General features: G+C 33.6%; 1 protein-coding gene across 4 annotated transcripts; it reads left to right on the top strand.

Moving 5' to 3' along the window:
* Nucleotides 1-146: 146 nt before the first annotated feature.
* On the top strand, nucleotides 147-11,346 carry zgc:154075. 4 transcript variants are annotated; one of them, XR_015522854.1, is made up of 14 exons: nucleotides 147-734; nucleotides 851-954; nucleotides 1,193-1,277; nucleotides 1,359-1,432; nucleotides 1,580-1,639; nucleotides 2,352-2,459; nucleotides 2,545-2,601; nucleotides 2,686-2,816; nucleotides 6,298-6,352; nucleotides 6,753-6,845; nucleotides 7,270-7,426; nucleotides 7,588-7,689; nucleotides 10,624-10,785; nucleotides 10,870-11,346. XR_015522854.1 is itself a non-coding variant. In XM_087305809.1 (14 exons), the coding sequence occupies exons 2-14, from the start codon at nucleotides 862-864 to the stop codon at nucleotides 11,005-11,007; spliced, it is 1,293 nt and encodes a 430-aa protein (XP_087161935.1). In that variant the 5' UTR covers nucleotides 147-734; nucleotides 851-861; the 3' UTR covers nucleotides 11,008-11,346.
* The last annotated feature ends 5,051 nt before the right edge of the window (nucleotides 11,347-16,397 follow it).

A 16,397-nucleotide genomic window follows, 5' to 3' on the forward strand; every position in this document is an offset into this window, starting at 1 on the left:
TCTATGAATTTCAGAACAGGACGTTCTTTAAAGCAAAAAAACCTGTGTTCCGTGAAAGAAATGCAGGTTTGGGGGGAAAACATGACATCAATGTTGGGATACGTTCCATTGAGCGTTGCTCTTGCGTCATTTGAACGTCATCGCTTAATGTAAACAAGGAAGTGAAGGAGTCGTGGCTCGGTCTTAACTGTCGTGTTTCGTTTTACGTACACGAATGTAATCCCGAATGAAGTTTTATATTTATACTCACAACAATGCACTTATAGGATTGTGACCAGATTCTGAGACATATACTGTGTCTTGAATCAGGATTCGTGGTGTCAGTTTGTTATAAGGTAACGGGTAACGCTTGCTGCTTTACTATCAATTGACACACTTTCCTTATTTCTTACAATAATATCATGAAGTGTTTGATTTGTTTATCAAACATTTACGAAAAAGAATAGTGGTTAGTAAATGGTTATTGCTGTAAAATCATAGTTGACTTGTGGTTTGCATGGTTTAACTACAAAACAATGATTTTGTTTGCTATTTGTGAGTAAAACCATGATTAAGGAAAGACAAGTGTACTTTAATATTAATGTTTGTCTCTGCAATGATTATCAACACCATGGTTTATCAACACCATGCTGAAAATCCCACGTTTGGCTTAATAATTTACTTCAATCTTAGTAACTTGACCTATAAAGCAAAGTCCTAACCTTACAGATATTCAGTCTTGGGTGTTTTGTGTGGTAAGATGTCACATGTTTGACTATGTATATAGATCAAATTATGAACCTATTTGCATTAGGTATTGATGGGATTTAAAACATTAATTCCTACTGTATGCATTGTAAAATCTTTATAGATCCGCTAAAAATGCCACCACCTGTGCAAGTCATCGTGGTTGGAGCTGGAAACAGAGGAGAAAACTATTCAGATTATGCTAAGATTTTTCCTGACCGCATGCAGGTATGATGATGATTTTTCCTGTTTAATTGCACAGGTAAAGCAGTTACTTTTTAAATCAGGAACCATTGGTCTCTTTAATTTATACAAAGTTGAGAGAAACAAAAAAAGAAAATGTTTACCTCTTAATAAAGCCTATTACATCATACAATCTCGAATTAAAATCAACAAATCATTAGTCAGCAGTTTATTATTATTACTACCCGAATTAAAATAACCATGCCTATCTGTTTTTTCATAGGTAGTAGGAGTTGCGGACCCCAGAGAGTTTGTTCGAAAGAAACTTCAAGCACGTCACAAAATACCCGATCAAAACACATTCAAAGGTATGTCCAGTTTTTCCAGCATTTTGTACTTGTACTAAAATTAAGTTTTTATTTATTTTTATTTGTTTCTTCGTTATGTAGACTGGCGTTGTGTAGTGGAAAGAGAGAAGTTTGCTGATGCAGTGCTGATCTGCACTCCTGATCGCCTTCACAAGGTGCAGTCTGGGATTTATGTGTGTTTAGTCAATGTTCATATCTAGAGTTGTGTGAATCTGTTAAGCTATGATTTACTTATGTTAATCAATGACCTCAAGTTGTTTCCTTCAAATGGATTGAGTGTCCAGTATTTGTCTGTTTTTCAGGACCCTGCAGTGGCGTTAGCTAAGAAAGGCTACCATATATTGCTGGAGAAACCAATGGCTGTGAGTGGCTACATGGCATGACAGGCCATGATAACTGATTCAGAAACACTTTAAAAACAGTTCATGTACCTGACTTATGTTAAAACTCCTTATAAGTTACTTAAAAAACTAGCCGTTACTTCACTTAGCCGACAATAATAGAAGTTTCTGGCACTGCAGCGTCTTTTTGTCATATTTTATTTAGATTTTTTTATGGTTTTATTCAACAAAACTAGCATAAGCCTAGAATTCAGTGCAAGTTGGTGCTATTTTGCCTTATGGTAAATACAGTAAGTGACTATTATAATCAATAACGTTACTTGTTTAGCACAAAAGTTCGTATCCTACAAAATCGTAAAAAACGAAATCTTATGAAATGTTCTGTCTTTGTGCTTTGTATTTTCGTTTACTACAAAAATAGTAACTACTCGTTACTTCACCCGCACACAGCACTAAAGTCCAGCATTTTCAGATTGGCTTTAGTCTTTACTAAGGGCCATTTAATGACATTTGTTCTGGCAGCACTGTACAAAGGGCGATATATTGTGTATATGTCTATGGAATATATAATGTATCTATGCCCCAACATAAAACTAGTATGAATAAAAAGAGAACATGGAGTAAAATTTTCTTCTCTTAACACTCATACTGAATATAAGTGGCCCACTCTCTGTGGCTTTGTTTGTTTTTTATGTGTGCCATTATCCCATACATTAAATGTGTGTTTTCTAAGGTAACAGAGCAGGACTGCACAGAGATTGTAGAAGCTATCATTCAGAATGGTGTCATATTTGCTGTGGGCCATGTTCTCCGATACGATCCCGTCATCCACAAAATAAAGGTAATTGGACTTTCCTTTAAATCTTCATAAGTAACCTTAGAAGTTCTCAGACAGAAAAAAACACTAGTTTTCTTCTATAATCCAGCTGCTGATTGACAGTGGAGCGGTCGGAGACGTCATCCACATTCAACACTTGGAACCGGTAGGATGTGTTTAAATAAACGTACAGTGTGTGTGGTGCGTGCAGTGTGTATTTGTGTTGTGTAAGATCTGTCTTTTCTTATAGGTGGGGTTCTATCATTTTGCTCACTCCTTTGTCAGAGGGAACTGGAGAAACGAGGCAGAAAGCTCTTTTGCGCTGTTAGCCAAATCCTGCCATGATCTGGATCTGATTCATCACTGGGCTGGAGGACGAAGGTACACTTAATCTACCATCCTTTTTTTGCACGTGTGCGGGAGCTGAGCTGAATAAATAGTGATAGTATATTGATAGAAAGAATGACTGGAATGTCTTCATTTATCAGTGGTCATGATTTTTTTTTGCAGGGAATTATCTTTATTAAAGCGATAGTTCACCCATAACTGAACAATTGCTATTAATTTACTCACCCTTCAGATATCCAAGACATAGGTGACTTTTTTTCTTCAGTACAACAGGGTCCCTGACTGCCTGTGCTTTAAGGAGGCTCTGGAATGCCACATAATTATGAAAGTTGGAAGTTATTGAATGTTGAATGTTAAGATGTCTTGTTTTGATCTGCATTTCTGCCAGAGCTGTTGTCAATATTAATGAGATTGTGAATGATAAAAATACAGACATGTTTGAATTTATCCTGTAATTCCTACTAGAAAGCACATATTTTGTAATAGTTTTATTTTTCAGCATGATAATGATCCCAAACACACTGCTAATGTAATAAAATTGTATTTGGAGAGAAAAACAGTTGATGACACTGACAGTCTTGCAGAGATGGGAAATAACGAAGTACAAATACTTCATTACTGTACTTAAGTAGATTTTTCTGGTGTCAGCACTTTACTCCACTACTTATATTTTGACAACTTTTTACTTTTACTTCTTATATTGTACACAAATATCTGTGCTTTCTACTTCTTACATTTTTAAAACCACGGTCGTTACTTTCGTTTTCATTTATTTGGTGGCGCGATCTATATTATTTCTTATCATTGCGCATTATGAGTGCCTTTTTGATGTCTATTTTTCCTTATTGCGTGGCTGTGTGCTACGGTGCGTGGCTGTAGCGCACCGTACGTGGGCTAGTTTATGAAGATTACTATAAGAAAGGCTTGAATGACTGCAGATGTGAGAGAGAGATTCGGCGAATTTAACATAACTGATGCTGCCCTGTTTACACGGTAATAATAAAACCTTTTGCTCGATCGGATCACAGGTAAACAAGAGAGACGCATTTCAGTTCAAAAACATGCCGTTTAAATGCTTAAACCTTTTGTCCACTTCTGATCATTACTGCAGGCTTTCAGTTTACAAATAGTGCTTTTTTTTGTAAAGATTGGTACTTAGTAATAAAACAATCAAACACTTTATAAAAAATGTATGCACTGCAGTTTATTTCCTTTATTTTCTGGATTATTTATAAGAGCTGCTCTTTGAAGAAATTAGCAGCTTTAGCCTAATGCAAAAAAAAAAAGTTTGCAGTCAAATTAAATAAGAATTTATTTTAGCAAAAGAAAAAACCCTTAATATATTTTGGACGAATTCAGTGTAAAATGTACGACATTATTTATAAAGATAGACAGGCCTACAGAATTATTTTTAGAGTATATCAACACGAATGGCAGCTGATGTTTTTGATCTAACAGCCGAAAAACTACATGCTAAACGCTGAGTTTGCATCAGGATGATGATACATGAGCCGCCTTTTTAATCAATGTTGTTAGGCTATGTTGCATAATTTGATGCTTCTTGGCTACTTTCACAAATTTGGCAACAAACATTTTACATAAAATTGGAGTCAGTTTTTTTATATGTATTAATAGGATGTGAGGAGTAGTTACCTCCTAACTCAATATCCTTCAGCTGCGTCCCTGATTTATCAGAGGTCACCACAGCAGAATAAACCGCCAATTATTCCAGGTCATGTTTTGCACAGCAGATACTCTTCCAGCTGCAACCCAGTTCTGGGAAACACCCATACACACTCACATTCACGCATACACACACACACTTACACACTACTGCCAATTTAGTTACCTATTATTCATCTATACTGCATGTTTTTTTATTGTGATTGAAACAAGTACTTTTTTGCTTTTGTAAATTTTTGAGGCCGTACTTCTTTACTTTTACTTAAGTACAAAAGTGTAGTCAGAACTTTTACTTTTACCAGAGTCTTTTAAACGTGAGTATCTGTACTTCTACTTAAGTAAGGATGTGTGTAATTTTGCCATCTCTGCGGTCTTGAAATGGCCTCAACAGTGTCAAGATCTGAATATTACATACATTAAGTATAGGCAATATTATGGGTAGTAAAAGATTCACCTGGAGAGATAAAGAAATATAGAACATGCTAAATCTAAGGAAGAACTCTTAGAAATGCCTAAAGATGCTTGATATAAATACTTTAGCACATTATTTCAGAAAAGAATCAACAAAAAAAGTCATGTTGCTTAGTGCTAAAGAGGTCACATTTGGTGCTAGTCTTTTCATTCCAAAAGTAATTTTATTTTGATTATTGTGTACATATTTCCCACATTTTCTGTTTGAATATTAAAGGTATAGTCTATATACCTATAGATATAGTCATTTGCTCAGTTCCATTTAGATAGATAGATAGATTTGTGCAAAGGTCCTAGCCTCCCAAAGCTGGTAATGACTTTTGCACAGTACATTATATATTTGTCCAATTAATAGAATATCATGGATTTTTATTTATCTTTCAAAATTTTATTTTGCATTTATCAAAATGATAATTTTCTATACTGTTTTTTTTTAATCACATTGTTTCACATGATTTGACTAGTGTTATGATTAGTTTATTTTTTGGTGCCATTTTATTCCTCTTCCGCTTCTCGCTTGGCAATCAAATATATTAAAGCAGTATGTAAATAAGTACAGTTTGCAGCATTAAGCAGCATAAGTAGTTTTGTTTTCCTAAGAATGAATGGAAGAATGAGACCAGATGTCTTGACTCATTTAAGTTTCAATGAGGTTGTAACCGAGGTTAAACCCCTACTCTTTTCAAAGGACATGTTGGGATATTTAATGACCACAGAGAGTCAGGACCTCGGTTTAACGTCTCATCTGAAAGACGGCATACACTGAAAGTATATAGTCCCCATCACTATACTGGGGCATTAGGACCCACACAGACCACAGGTTGAGTGCCCCCTGCTGGCCTCACTAACACCACTTCCAGCAGCAACCAAGCTTTCCCATTCAGTTACTGACCGGGCGCAGCCCTGCTTAGCTTCAGTGGAGCTAGCTGCCGGCATCAAAATAATATACTGTAGGTCATGGTAATTCAGATTTTTACTCTGTAAAAATCTGAGTAAAGTCAGGGAAATGGACATTTAGCTTAAAGTGGGAAGCCTGATTAAAAAAGATGTTTAGCTGAAACTGTGGTTTGTGTTAATTCAATGGTAATTGGAACTATGAGAGTAAAAAAAATATGTCGAAAAAACAGAATTAATACAATGAATTGAGGAACATTATTACTTGATGAAACATTATGACCATGTATATCAGGAAATATACTTGAGGTTTAGCTCTGGACATCTGCCTAATAAAACATTAATGAAATGAAATGCAATGAAACAACACTAGCATTTTTTCAGTACTGATATTCAGAAAGTTAGAATGTAGATCTTACAGTTGAGATGTTTGATAAAGAATCTGAAATTAAATTTTATTTTGCAGGTGTATCAAAGTTTCATCATTCGGGTCGCTTAGCCACTTCACTAAAGAGAACAAGGTTGGTTTTAATTATTTAAAAAAAACTATTAAGGAGATTAAGTTCACCTCAAATGAAATTGTACTCACTATTTACTCAAGTGGTGCCAAACTATTATGAGTTTCTTTCTTCTGTTGAACATTAAAGAATATATTTTGAAGAAAGCTGAAAACCTGTAACCATTGACTTTTATAGAGTGATAAACAAATACTATGGAAGTCAATGGTTACAGGTTTCTAACATTCTTCAAAATATCTTTTGTGTTCAACAGAGGAAAGAAACTTAAGAAGGTTTGGAACAAGTTGACAGTAAAGGATAAAAGAAGTTTAATTTTGGGTGAATAGTCTTTTTAAATGAAAAATCTTATATACTGTCCCTAAAATTAATATTTAAAAATATATGTATTTCACTATTTTCCCAGCCAAAAGAGGCTGCAAATCGCTGTTTAGACTGTCCTGTAGAGGGAGATTGTGCATACTCTGCAAAGAAAATCTACTTGGATCGAGTGAAAAAGGTAATGCATTTATGTATGCTACCATTCCAGTTTGGAGTCAGTAATATAATAAATAAATAAATTAAAGATTCATATTTTGATTCAATTGTTCAACAATTTGTATAAAAGTTCAAATTGATACTAATCTTTGAATCTTTCTGTTCATCCAAATAAAATTACAGTTTATTATATAAAAGGTTCCACAAAATATTTAGCAACTATTTTTAATACTGATAATGATGCAAAATGTTTCTTGAACATAAAATCTGATTATTTCTGAAAGTTTTCTGAACAATAGAAAATGTACAATAATTTACACTATTGCTTTTTGATTGTATTGTTTAATTAAATAATTACGGCATTGTTGTGTAATGTGTACCAAAAAAAATTGTTAAAAAATGTGCATTATTATTTTCTTTACATCACTGTGAAAATAACACAAAAGAAAATGTGGAATATAAACTCAGGGTGCTGTTGGCTGGCCAGTGTCAGTGATTTGTTCCAACTCGCTTCCTGATATTGAATCAGTGACTGAAGCCCTGAGAACTGGACCTTATGGGCGCTGCGTCTACGACTGTGACAACGATGTGTGCTCAAATCAGGTTGGTGAATATCATACACAATTGCATTACAGGTATTCCATAACTTTAAGTTAAATGATTTATAGTTATATTATTATATTGTATTAATTTATATTATTTATAGTTCATTGATCATTACCAAAGTAAGATATTCAGTTTCATAGTTTGTTTATTTATTGCAGGTAGTGAACATGGAGTTTGAAGGAGGCTTGACTGCCGCATTCACCATGGTTGCATTCACAAAGGAAATATGTAATCGCAAAACCACTATCTATGGTAGTAAGGTGGGAGATCATTTTGATTAACATTAACATATGAGCACATTGATGACTTTAAAGATTTTTTAAATGGATTTCATACATCCAGTTAAAGGCAAATTATTAGCTTATCTGTAAAATTTGTATTCCTTGTAAAATATTTCCAAAACAGGGTTAACAGAGACACATTTTTAAACATAATAGTTTTAATATATAATTTGTAATAACTAATTTCTTTGTCATGATGACAGCAGATAATATTTTATCAGATATTTTGAAAGATAATGGCATTAATAGTATAAGGTGCAGTTTAAAGACTTAGCTAGGTTAAATATGTTAAGTTAGGATATTTAGGCAAGTCATTGGATAATTGTGGTTTGTTGTGCAGCCAATTAAAAAAAATCTTAATGGGGCTAATAATATTGTCCTTGAACTAGTTTTTACAAAATTTTCTAAATAACTTTATTCCAGCCAAACTAAAACAAATAATATTTTATCCAGAAGAATAAACATTATAGAAAATACTGTGAAAATGTCCTTGCTCCAATTAACAGCACCTGGGAAATAAAAATATACAGTGCTCAGCATATATAAGTACACCCCTCACAAATCAATCTTTTAAATTCATATTTTAATAGAAAGCTCTACAATATTATATTTGTGCATAAACAATAGATTAGTCAGTACTGAAGCCAAATCTGGTGCTCATCTAACAAAATAACTTACGATAACAGTCCAAAAACTAGTACAGCCAAATTTGTATGTTATAGAAAAAAAATTAAATACAAGTCTTAAAAAAAGAAAAAAATCAAAAGAAGCAAAAAAGAAAAAAATAATTGTTGATATTTTGTAGGTTGTAATTCTTTTTGCTTGAACTTAATTGTATTATCTTTCAATTTTAAAATGTATTTGGTGACTTAATCTTTTTTAAAATAAATATATCTGTTAAGTAAATCTGTTTTGTTTAAATGCACCAAAATATATTGCCTATATTCACTGAGAAATGGAAAAAAATATTCATTTTCAAAATGGGCTGTACTCAGTTATGCTGAGCATTCTACATAAAAACTTTACAGGAGGTATAAAACATTTTGCCTTCTACTGTACATAAGTGTATGCATTATTAAAGTTTAAACAGAAATGTAGTAATTGACTAGTTGACTAGTTTAACAACAACCACTAAAAAATGAGTCAAATTGTTAAAAAAACAAAACATCTGTTTTAACAGCCTTACATGTACAGTAGGATCAGTATACACAAACTTAATATTGTAAGCAAAAAATATTGAAAGTGTAAATGTGTAATCACATGTACAGGTATTAAAAGTATTGTATAAAAATTGGTATTTAAAACTGTTGCACATGACATCATGGCATGTTGGCTCATCAGACGTCATTTTTATTCTTGAAAGAAATTACAAGTATGTATGCATTTCTAATTCCAGAATTTTGGGTACAAATCAAGCATTTTACATTCATTTTACTTAAACTGGAATACAACAAATGTATAATTTGCAGAAAACTAAATCCATTATTAATGTAAAATAATACTAAATGCTTACATTTGATAGGGAACATTTGATCATGTGTATTGTTTCATTAAATTGTTGTATAACATATACAGTATTAACTTTCTATTGTTGAATTTTTTAAACCGATAACAGTTTGGGCAGACGTTTATCAGAATTTTCCACTGTAGCTCAAGCTGTTATTTTCAAAAGAAGATTGTTATTGTTTTACATGAATAAGAAATTTACTGAAATATCACAATGACAGAATAGTTGAAAAGTAGAATTAATCAACCATTGGTGTATCCTAAACATGTAATACAAAAAATAATGAGATAAGAATAAATAACATACATGTAGCTAAGTGCTTTCCAGAGTTTCCTGCCTGAGGAAATGACATCACTTGGAGCAGGCAACATTCTTTTTCTGCTTTAAAGATTGTCCTGCCGTTTTATAATCAGTGACAGCGTTGACCAGAATGTAGGGGCAGATGCAAAATGTATTTTTCATTACTCAAATTTTAAATAATACAGAAAATAAATGTTTCATGCAAACATTTGTTTAACTTAATGGAATAAACAACCAAAATAGATGAAAATAAAACTTTAATATTTTTATGATGATTGAAACTGAATGTGTTACAGGAGACACAGATAGACAAAATGTCCCTAAATACAAAAACAAACATTATTTTTAGAGATGAATTGATATCATTGTGATTTATTCAAAACGTTTTCACTCAATTGTGCATTGTCTTGGTGCCTCAATGTGGCCAAACTATATAATAATATTGATAATAATAATGATAATCATAATATTAACTTTTTTTTATATAGTGCCTTTAAAAGTAGCACCTTAAGGCACTTTACAGGCATAAAATGTGCAGCAGTAAATAAAAAGGATAAATGCAAAAAAGTGTATGAATAAAAATAACTAAAAACAAATAAAATAATAATAATAATAGATCTAAAAATCATATAAAAGTCAAACAAAAGCTACCCTAAAAAAGTAAGTTTTAAAAGATGATTTAAAAGTACTCAGGGATTCTGCTTTGTGAATAGAGTCTTTACCTCTAGAGAGAGATAAAGAGTTCCACAATTTAAGTGACAATGAAGAGAATGTCCCGTCTCTCATAGACTGGTTGTGTTGGCTGAGCAGTTAAAAGACCAGCATCAGACAAACGTAAAGCATGTCTAGAAATGTATGGGATTAAAAGCTTAAATAAATATTTGAAATGTATACCATTCAAGGCCTTGTTCGCAAGCATGAGGATTTTAAAATCAATTCGAAAACTGACTTGAAGCCTGTGCAGATTTTTCAAAATAGGGGTTATGTGCTCTCTTGCACTGGTCCTACGTGTATTGATATGATCAAATGTTTCATTTAAAGACATTTGTCTCCTGTTGCCTATAATAAAAATGTGTTTGGCATTTATTTTCTCATTATTTCACAAGGGTGAACTGACCTGCGATGGACATGAGATCACAGTGTTCGACTTCCTCAGCAATAAAACCACAAAACACACCTCAGATGGGACAGTTCCAGGGAACTTTGCTAAAGGAGGTCACGGCTGTGCAGATTTTCATCTTATTGATTCCTTCATTTCAGCTGTGACGGTAAGACGATCATTTTCTCTGCGTTTTTACTATAGAATCTGAGTCATCTGAGCTCTCATAATGCTTTTCTCTTTGTCAATATAGAATGGAGACCCAACTATGATCAGGTCTGGTCCTATGGAGACTTTAGTAAGCCATAAGCTAGTGTTTCAGGCTGAACGTGCCCGTTTGGAAAACAGAGTGGTGTTCTGTGAGAATCCCTGTGATGGAGAAAGCAGATGAGTGGATAGGGGAAACAAATCTGCAGGTTATGGATTTGTTTTATTTTACACTATAAATTTAAACTCTGTGTTGATCTAGATGTTCTTGCTGTACACACTTTTGTCATTGTGATTTTGAAATGATATCCAAATGTTGTCTTGTTTTTTAAAATGAATGTAATCATTTATGAGTTATAAAACAGTAAATGTTGAAATGCCATTTAATGTAGCTAAAAAAATACTTGAATGTATTAATATAAAATCTTTTTTTTGACTAGCTTTAGTTATCTGATTATGCAATCAAATTAATCATGTGGAATTATTAATCACTTAAATAAATAAAAAATCACATATTATTTTAGCCTTTTTGTTCAGCTTGAATTTTTTATTTTATATTTTATTTATTTATTTTTATTTTATTTTATAGTCATCAAAAATTTGACAAATAGGTTTATCGTGTATTTTACCAAATCAGTGACTTTTAAAGTACAAATTTTAATCCTCATATTCTTTCTATGTGTTTATACAATATTTCAGTTGCTCATTGCCTATGAAAATGGCTGAGATTTCCTCTACATATTGTCGAGATGTTCAACTGTCATATGAGAAGTAAAACGGTTAACATTTTATTTAAATGGCAATGACAAGCCATCATTAAAACATAAAGTTTGATGATGTGATCATAAAATTGTCTATAGTTATATAAGAAATATTGGTAATTTACATTAGTCACTGTATGTAGATGGTGTTTCAGAAACAGGAGTGGTGTAGTGTCACAGTGAGCTGTTGGGTGTCATAAGCCTGCAGTTTGTCCACACAGTTTTGTACCATACCTTTATGGGCAGGTTATCTTGAAGGTAATACATTTTTAATTTAAACTTTTTTTTTTTAATATTATCCCATTTATATAAGCACACTGCATCTGTCTTCTCACAGAAATCATCAATTTACACATGGGCCTCGATAAACATGCAGAATGTATTGTATAAATCATACAGTCTTCTTTTTAAAAAATTTAATAAATGCATTACATTTTGTGAATAATTCTTATTTCAAATCTGATAATAACATGGTAACACAAACATTTTTTTTTTGTGTAAACTTTTTACATTTTTAAATTTTTTTAAACCAAGTTTTACTATTGAGTTTTAAAATAATATCTCACCATATTACTGTTTTACTCTGTTTAACATGATAAGTCTGGGTTTCGAGGGATACTACTGTGACTTCCACGGTTGATTTGAGTGACATAGCACAGCACATCAAACCCACCATCACAAAATCTGGAGGTTAAACTCGATCCTAACATGTCAAGTCAAGCTTTGAGACAACTGAGGAAAATACAGCCATTTCTGTCAAGACAACAATTTGAAACCGTAATCCATGGCTTTGTCACTACCCACATGGATTACTGTAACTCATTTTATAGGGATAAGTGAGTCTTCTGTGGCCTGTCTACAGCTGGGGCTGGTGCAGCACATCTTTTAACAGGGAGTCATAAATTTGATCATATCGCTCTGATTTTTCCACACTTCACTGGTTATCTGTACAATATGAATTATTTTTAAAATTATTTTGTTTGTCTTTAGATCCTTAAATGGTTCTGCCTTGCACTACATATCTGAAATGTACACCCCTATATATCGTCGCCTGCTCTTAGATCAGCAGATAAGCTGCTTCTTAGTCCCAAAAACCAAACAGAAGTATAAATGTTCAGCAACGTGCAAGGCATGCACAGTGGGTCGCGCCGATCACTTGCACAGAAGTATAAACCAGGCTAAAGTGTATTTTAACCAGGGTATTTAGTAGTAAAACTGTAGTTATACGATGATATTAATCAGTCTGTCAAAAAACAACAGCCATGGTTTTACTATAAAAAACATGGTCCATTTTTGTAAACATTTTAATGCTTGTGTATGTGAATTTTTTATTATGTAAAAGCCATTTTCAGTTCAGTGGATGTACAAATGATTTACACAAAAAATCCTGATTCAGACAAAACTGAAGTCCAAACTGTGGAGCTCATGAAACTTTATTACAAGCTTTGTGGTCGAGGCTCACTGTTGAAGTCATTGTTTAAGCCTCTCGCAGGGATGTGTCTTAGTGCGTTTTTCTATCTCTGCCCAAACTGACTCACAAAAAATGAATACTCTCTCTTCGCCGCAATGTCTAAAATACTGGATATACCACATTGCGTCACACTGCTCACTGGCCACTTTTCAGCAGGCATAGTTTCATTATGACTGTGAGGGAGGGTGAACGCTGACCTCACTACTTGTGTAATGAATCAGATGACGACTAAAGCTCCCACTTCTAACATGAGCATTTGGACAGATGGATTTGATTATTGTGTGAGCAGGAGCCAAAGGAAAATGTTCTTTTTCCTGCCACATCTGATCAGTGAAGCTAAAGCAAAGAGCAATCGATTTCCTATCAAAACTAGCATGCATCATCATGAGCTCAGCTTGAGAAACTCATGACTCATAAAATACAGCTGTTGACTCAGACAAAGGCAGGATTTTTATCCTTTGGAAGAACAATCACATTCTTACTGAGCTGGGTGATTTGCTTAGTTATCTGGGTTTAGTGATGTCACTAGGATGTACTGATGGGCTTATTGTACATTCAAGCACACATTTTTCTCATTGGAATGTTTTCTAGGTGTAATTTGTTTGTTGATAGAATCTTTATATATATATATATATATATATATATATATATATATATATATATATATATATATATATATATATATATATATATATATATATATATATGAGCAATATCACATGAGTAGCAGTGCGATGTGACTATATATCGTCAAAATCGCCAATATACAGCCAAATCGTACTGCTACGAGTGTGATATTGCGCTTATACAACAGTTCGATGGCATAATCAGGTATATAAAACGAAAAATCAAACACAGAGAGTCTAAAAAGCCTTTAGTATGAGGAACTACTTACTAATTCACCAACGTCACTTTAGAGCTAGTGTTTGAATGATTCTCTAGTGTAATGTGATGACAAAATAGATGTTTTGTGATGACAAAACAGCTGATTTTGCTGACATTTTAAGATTATAAGGCTGAACAGCATGAATTGCCATCAGTCTACAGAGATATCTCCCTACAGTTTTAAAGTCTACAGAATTTTTCTGTTGCAAACGGGATATCACGATAATTAACCCTGAAAAAAGCAGTGCAATCAATGTTGTGGTTGTGATAAAGAAAAACATTAAACACGTCCCTTCTCACACACAGTACACAATTATAAAATACAGTACTACAACATACAAAAGAGAGAGATCGACTTAGAATATAACTTAACTGTTTAATAATGATTTGACCAGTTGTAGTTTAAAATTACGCTGCATTTTTCCTCCTTTAAAGGGGTTATTATCTGATCTCTGTCGCCATCTAGTGGATGGACGTCAACCGTCTTTTTTCAAAGACGCGATGTCTCTCAGAAGTTATAAATATTTTGAAATAGGCCCTATGTTTATAAATAAACTGCATAGTTGCAATTTCAAAAATTACATTCTTGACTGAAAAAAGCCTCACAAGTACATTATGTTGCCCAACAGCAGTAATGCTGCTATATGTGGGCGGAGTAATACGCACAAGGGTGAAATTAAATTAAAAGGGGGGCTAATAACTCTGACTTCAACAGTGTGTGTGTGTGTGTGTGTGTGGGTGTGTGTATATATATATATATATATATATATATATATATATATATATATATATATATATATATATATATATATATATATATATATATATATGGTTTAAGTCAGAATTATTAGCCTTTTAATTTTTTTTTCTTTTTTAAATATTTCCAAAATGATGTTTAATAATATATATATTCGAACTTCAACTGTTTATACGTCGCACACCCTTCTCACCCCTCCCCACCGCATCCCTCATCACGCGCACCCTGCCACACATCACCAAACCTTCTCTGGTCTTTACATCGCTAATATTGTGTAATTGCTCATCGTCATAACTTAAATAAGGATGCATGACAGCTGAGCGGGACTCTGACCAATGTGAGGAGAGTTTACTCACATGTGACTTGTTTTAGCTATTTTGGTCCAGTTAGAAACTTTGCCATGTGAAAGCGAACCGCACCAAGAACAAAGAGCAACAATGTAACAATTTTAATCCCTGTTTTGGAACAAATGAATCAATTCACAGATGTGAAAGCACCCTAAGGGTGCGTTTGCGGCATTTCCTGAACTTCTGGGCGACTTGGGATGTCTGGCATGACCTCCCGCCCTACTCTTAATTCTCTCTTCTTATAGCTATAAATGCCTATTACATATCCATAAAGCACTGTGATATAGCCAGGCTCGGATCGTATCGCTTTCTCAGTACAATCAATCAGCTTCAAAGTTCGTTTCAATTGAGCGTAGACCACCTTATTCAGGCGATCTCTGTTTAGGCGCGGATCCGCGAACGATTGCTGGATTCACATACACCAAACGGACCGCATTAACTGGGCAAACGAGACAGGTTCCGAAGCAAAAGTCTAGGTGTGAAAGCACCCTAAACGTCTTGTGAACTCGGATTTTTACTTCTTATTTTCTATTGGTTTCAGGTCAGGTGATTGGCTGCGTAATTATAACAGCCTTATTTTCTTTTTTCCGAAAGCAAATGCAAGTTTTTTTTTTGGCTGCGTTTGTAATCATTGTCCTGTTGAAATGTCCACCCTGGTTTCATCTTCATGATCTGGTAATGTAGGAATTGGAAATGAAGCAGCTGATATTCGTTTGCACTGATGAGGGCAGGGCTGCCGAATAAATACTGAGAGATTTATGCTGCTTTCTGGGCTTTCCATGCCTTTTTACACTTTTCTTTCTTCATGTGTTCAATGCTTTATAATATTTCATCTATAGTCAATGCAAAGCAAGGCGGGTGTGATGTGCTCTGATTTTCTGGTTCTGGTAAAATTCCTGGCAGCAGTGTTCTGAATAAGCTGCAACTATCTAACTGTCTTTTTGGGAAGGCCGGTGAGGAGTCCATTACAGTAATCTACCCTGTTGGTGATAAAACCATTAACAAGTTTCTCACTGAAAACAAAGCATCTAATTCTTGGAATGTTTTTGAGATGATTTGCTGATTTAGTTACTGCTTTGACATGACTACTAAGACTCAGATCTGACTTCAGAATCACACCAAGATTCTTGGCCTTTTTTTGTTGTTTGACCCCTAGAGCCAAAGTACGCATTTATCTTGAGAACCACACCTCTGTTCCAAAATGCAATGGCTTTAGTTTTCTCTTTATTTAACTGTTTGCTGTTTGGTTTAATTTACGGTCTATCACACCAAAATTACACTCAGATTATGTGTAAGGGATAATCCATTGCTTGCCTTGTGCTAAGTTAGATATAATGTGCATCCAGGAGACTG

This window comes from Danio rerio, chromosome 23, assembly GCF_052040795.2.
Source record: "Danio rerio strain M-AB ecotype USA chromosome 23, GRCz13ab, whole genome shotgun sequence".
Classification (NCBI taxonomy): Eukaryota; Metazoa; Chordata; class Actinopteri; order Cypriniformes; family Danionidae; genus Danio; species Danio rerio.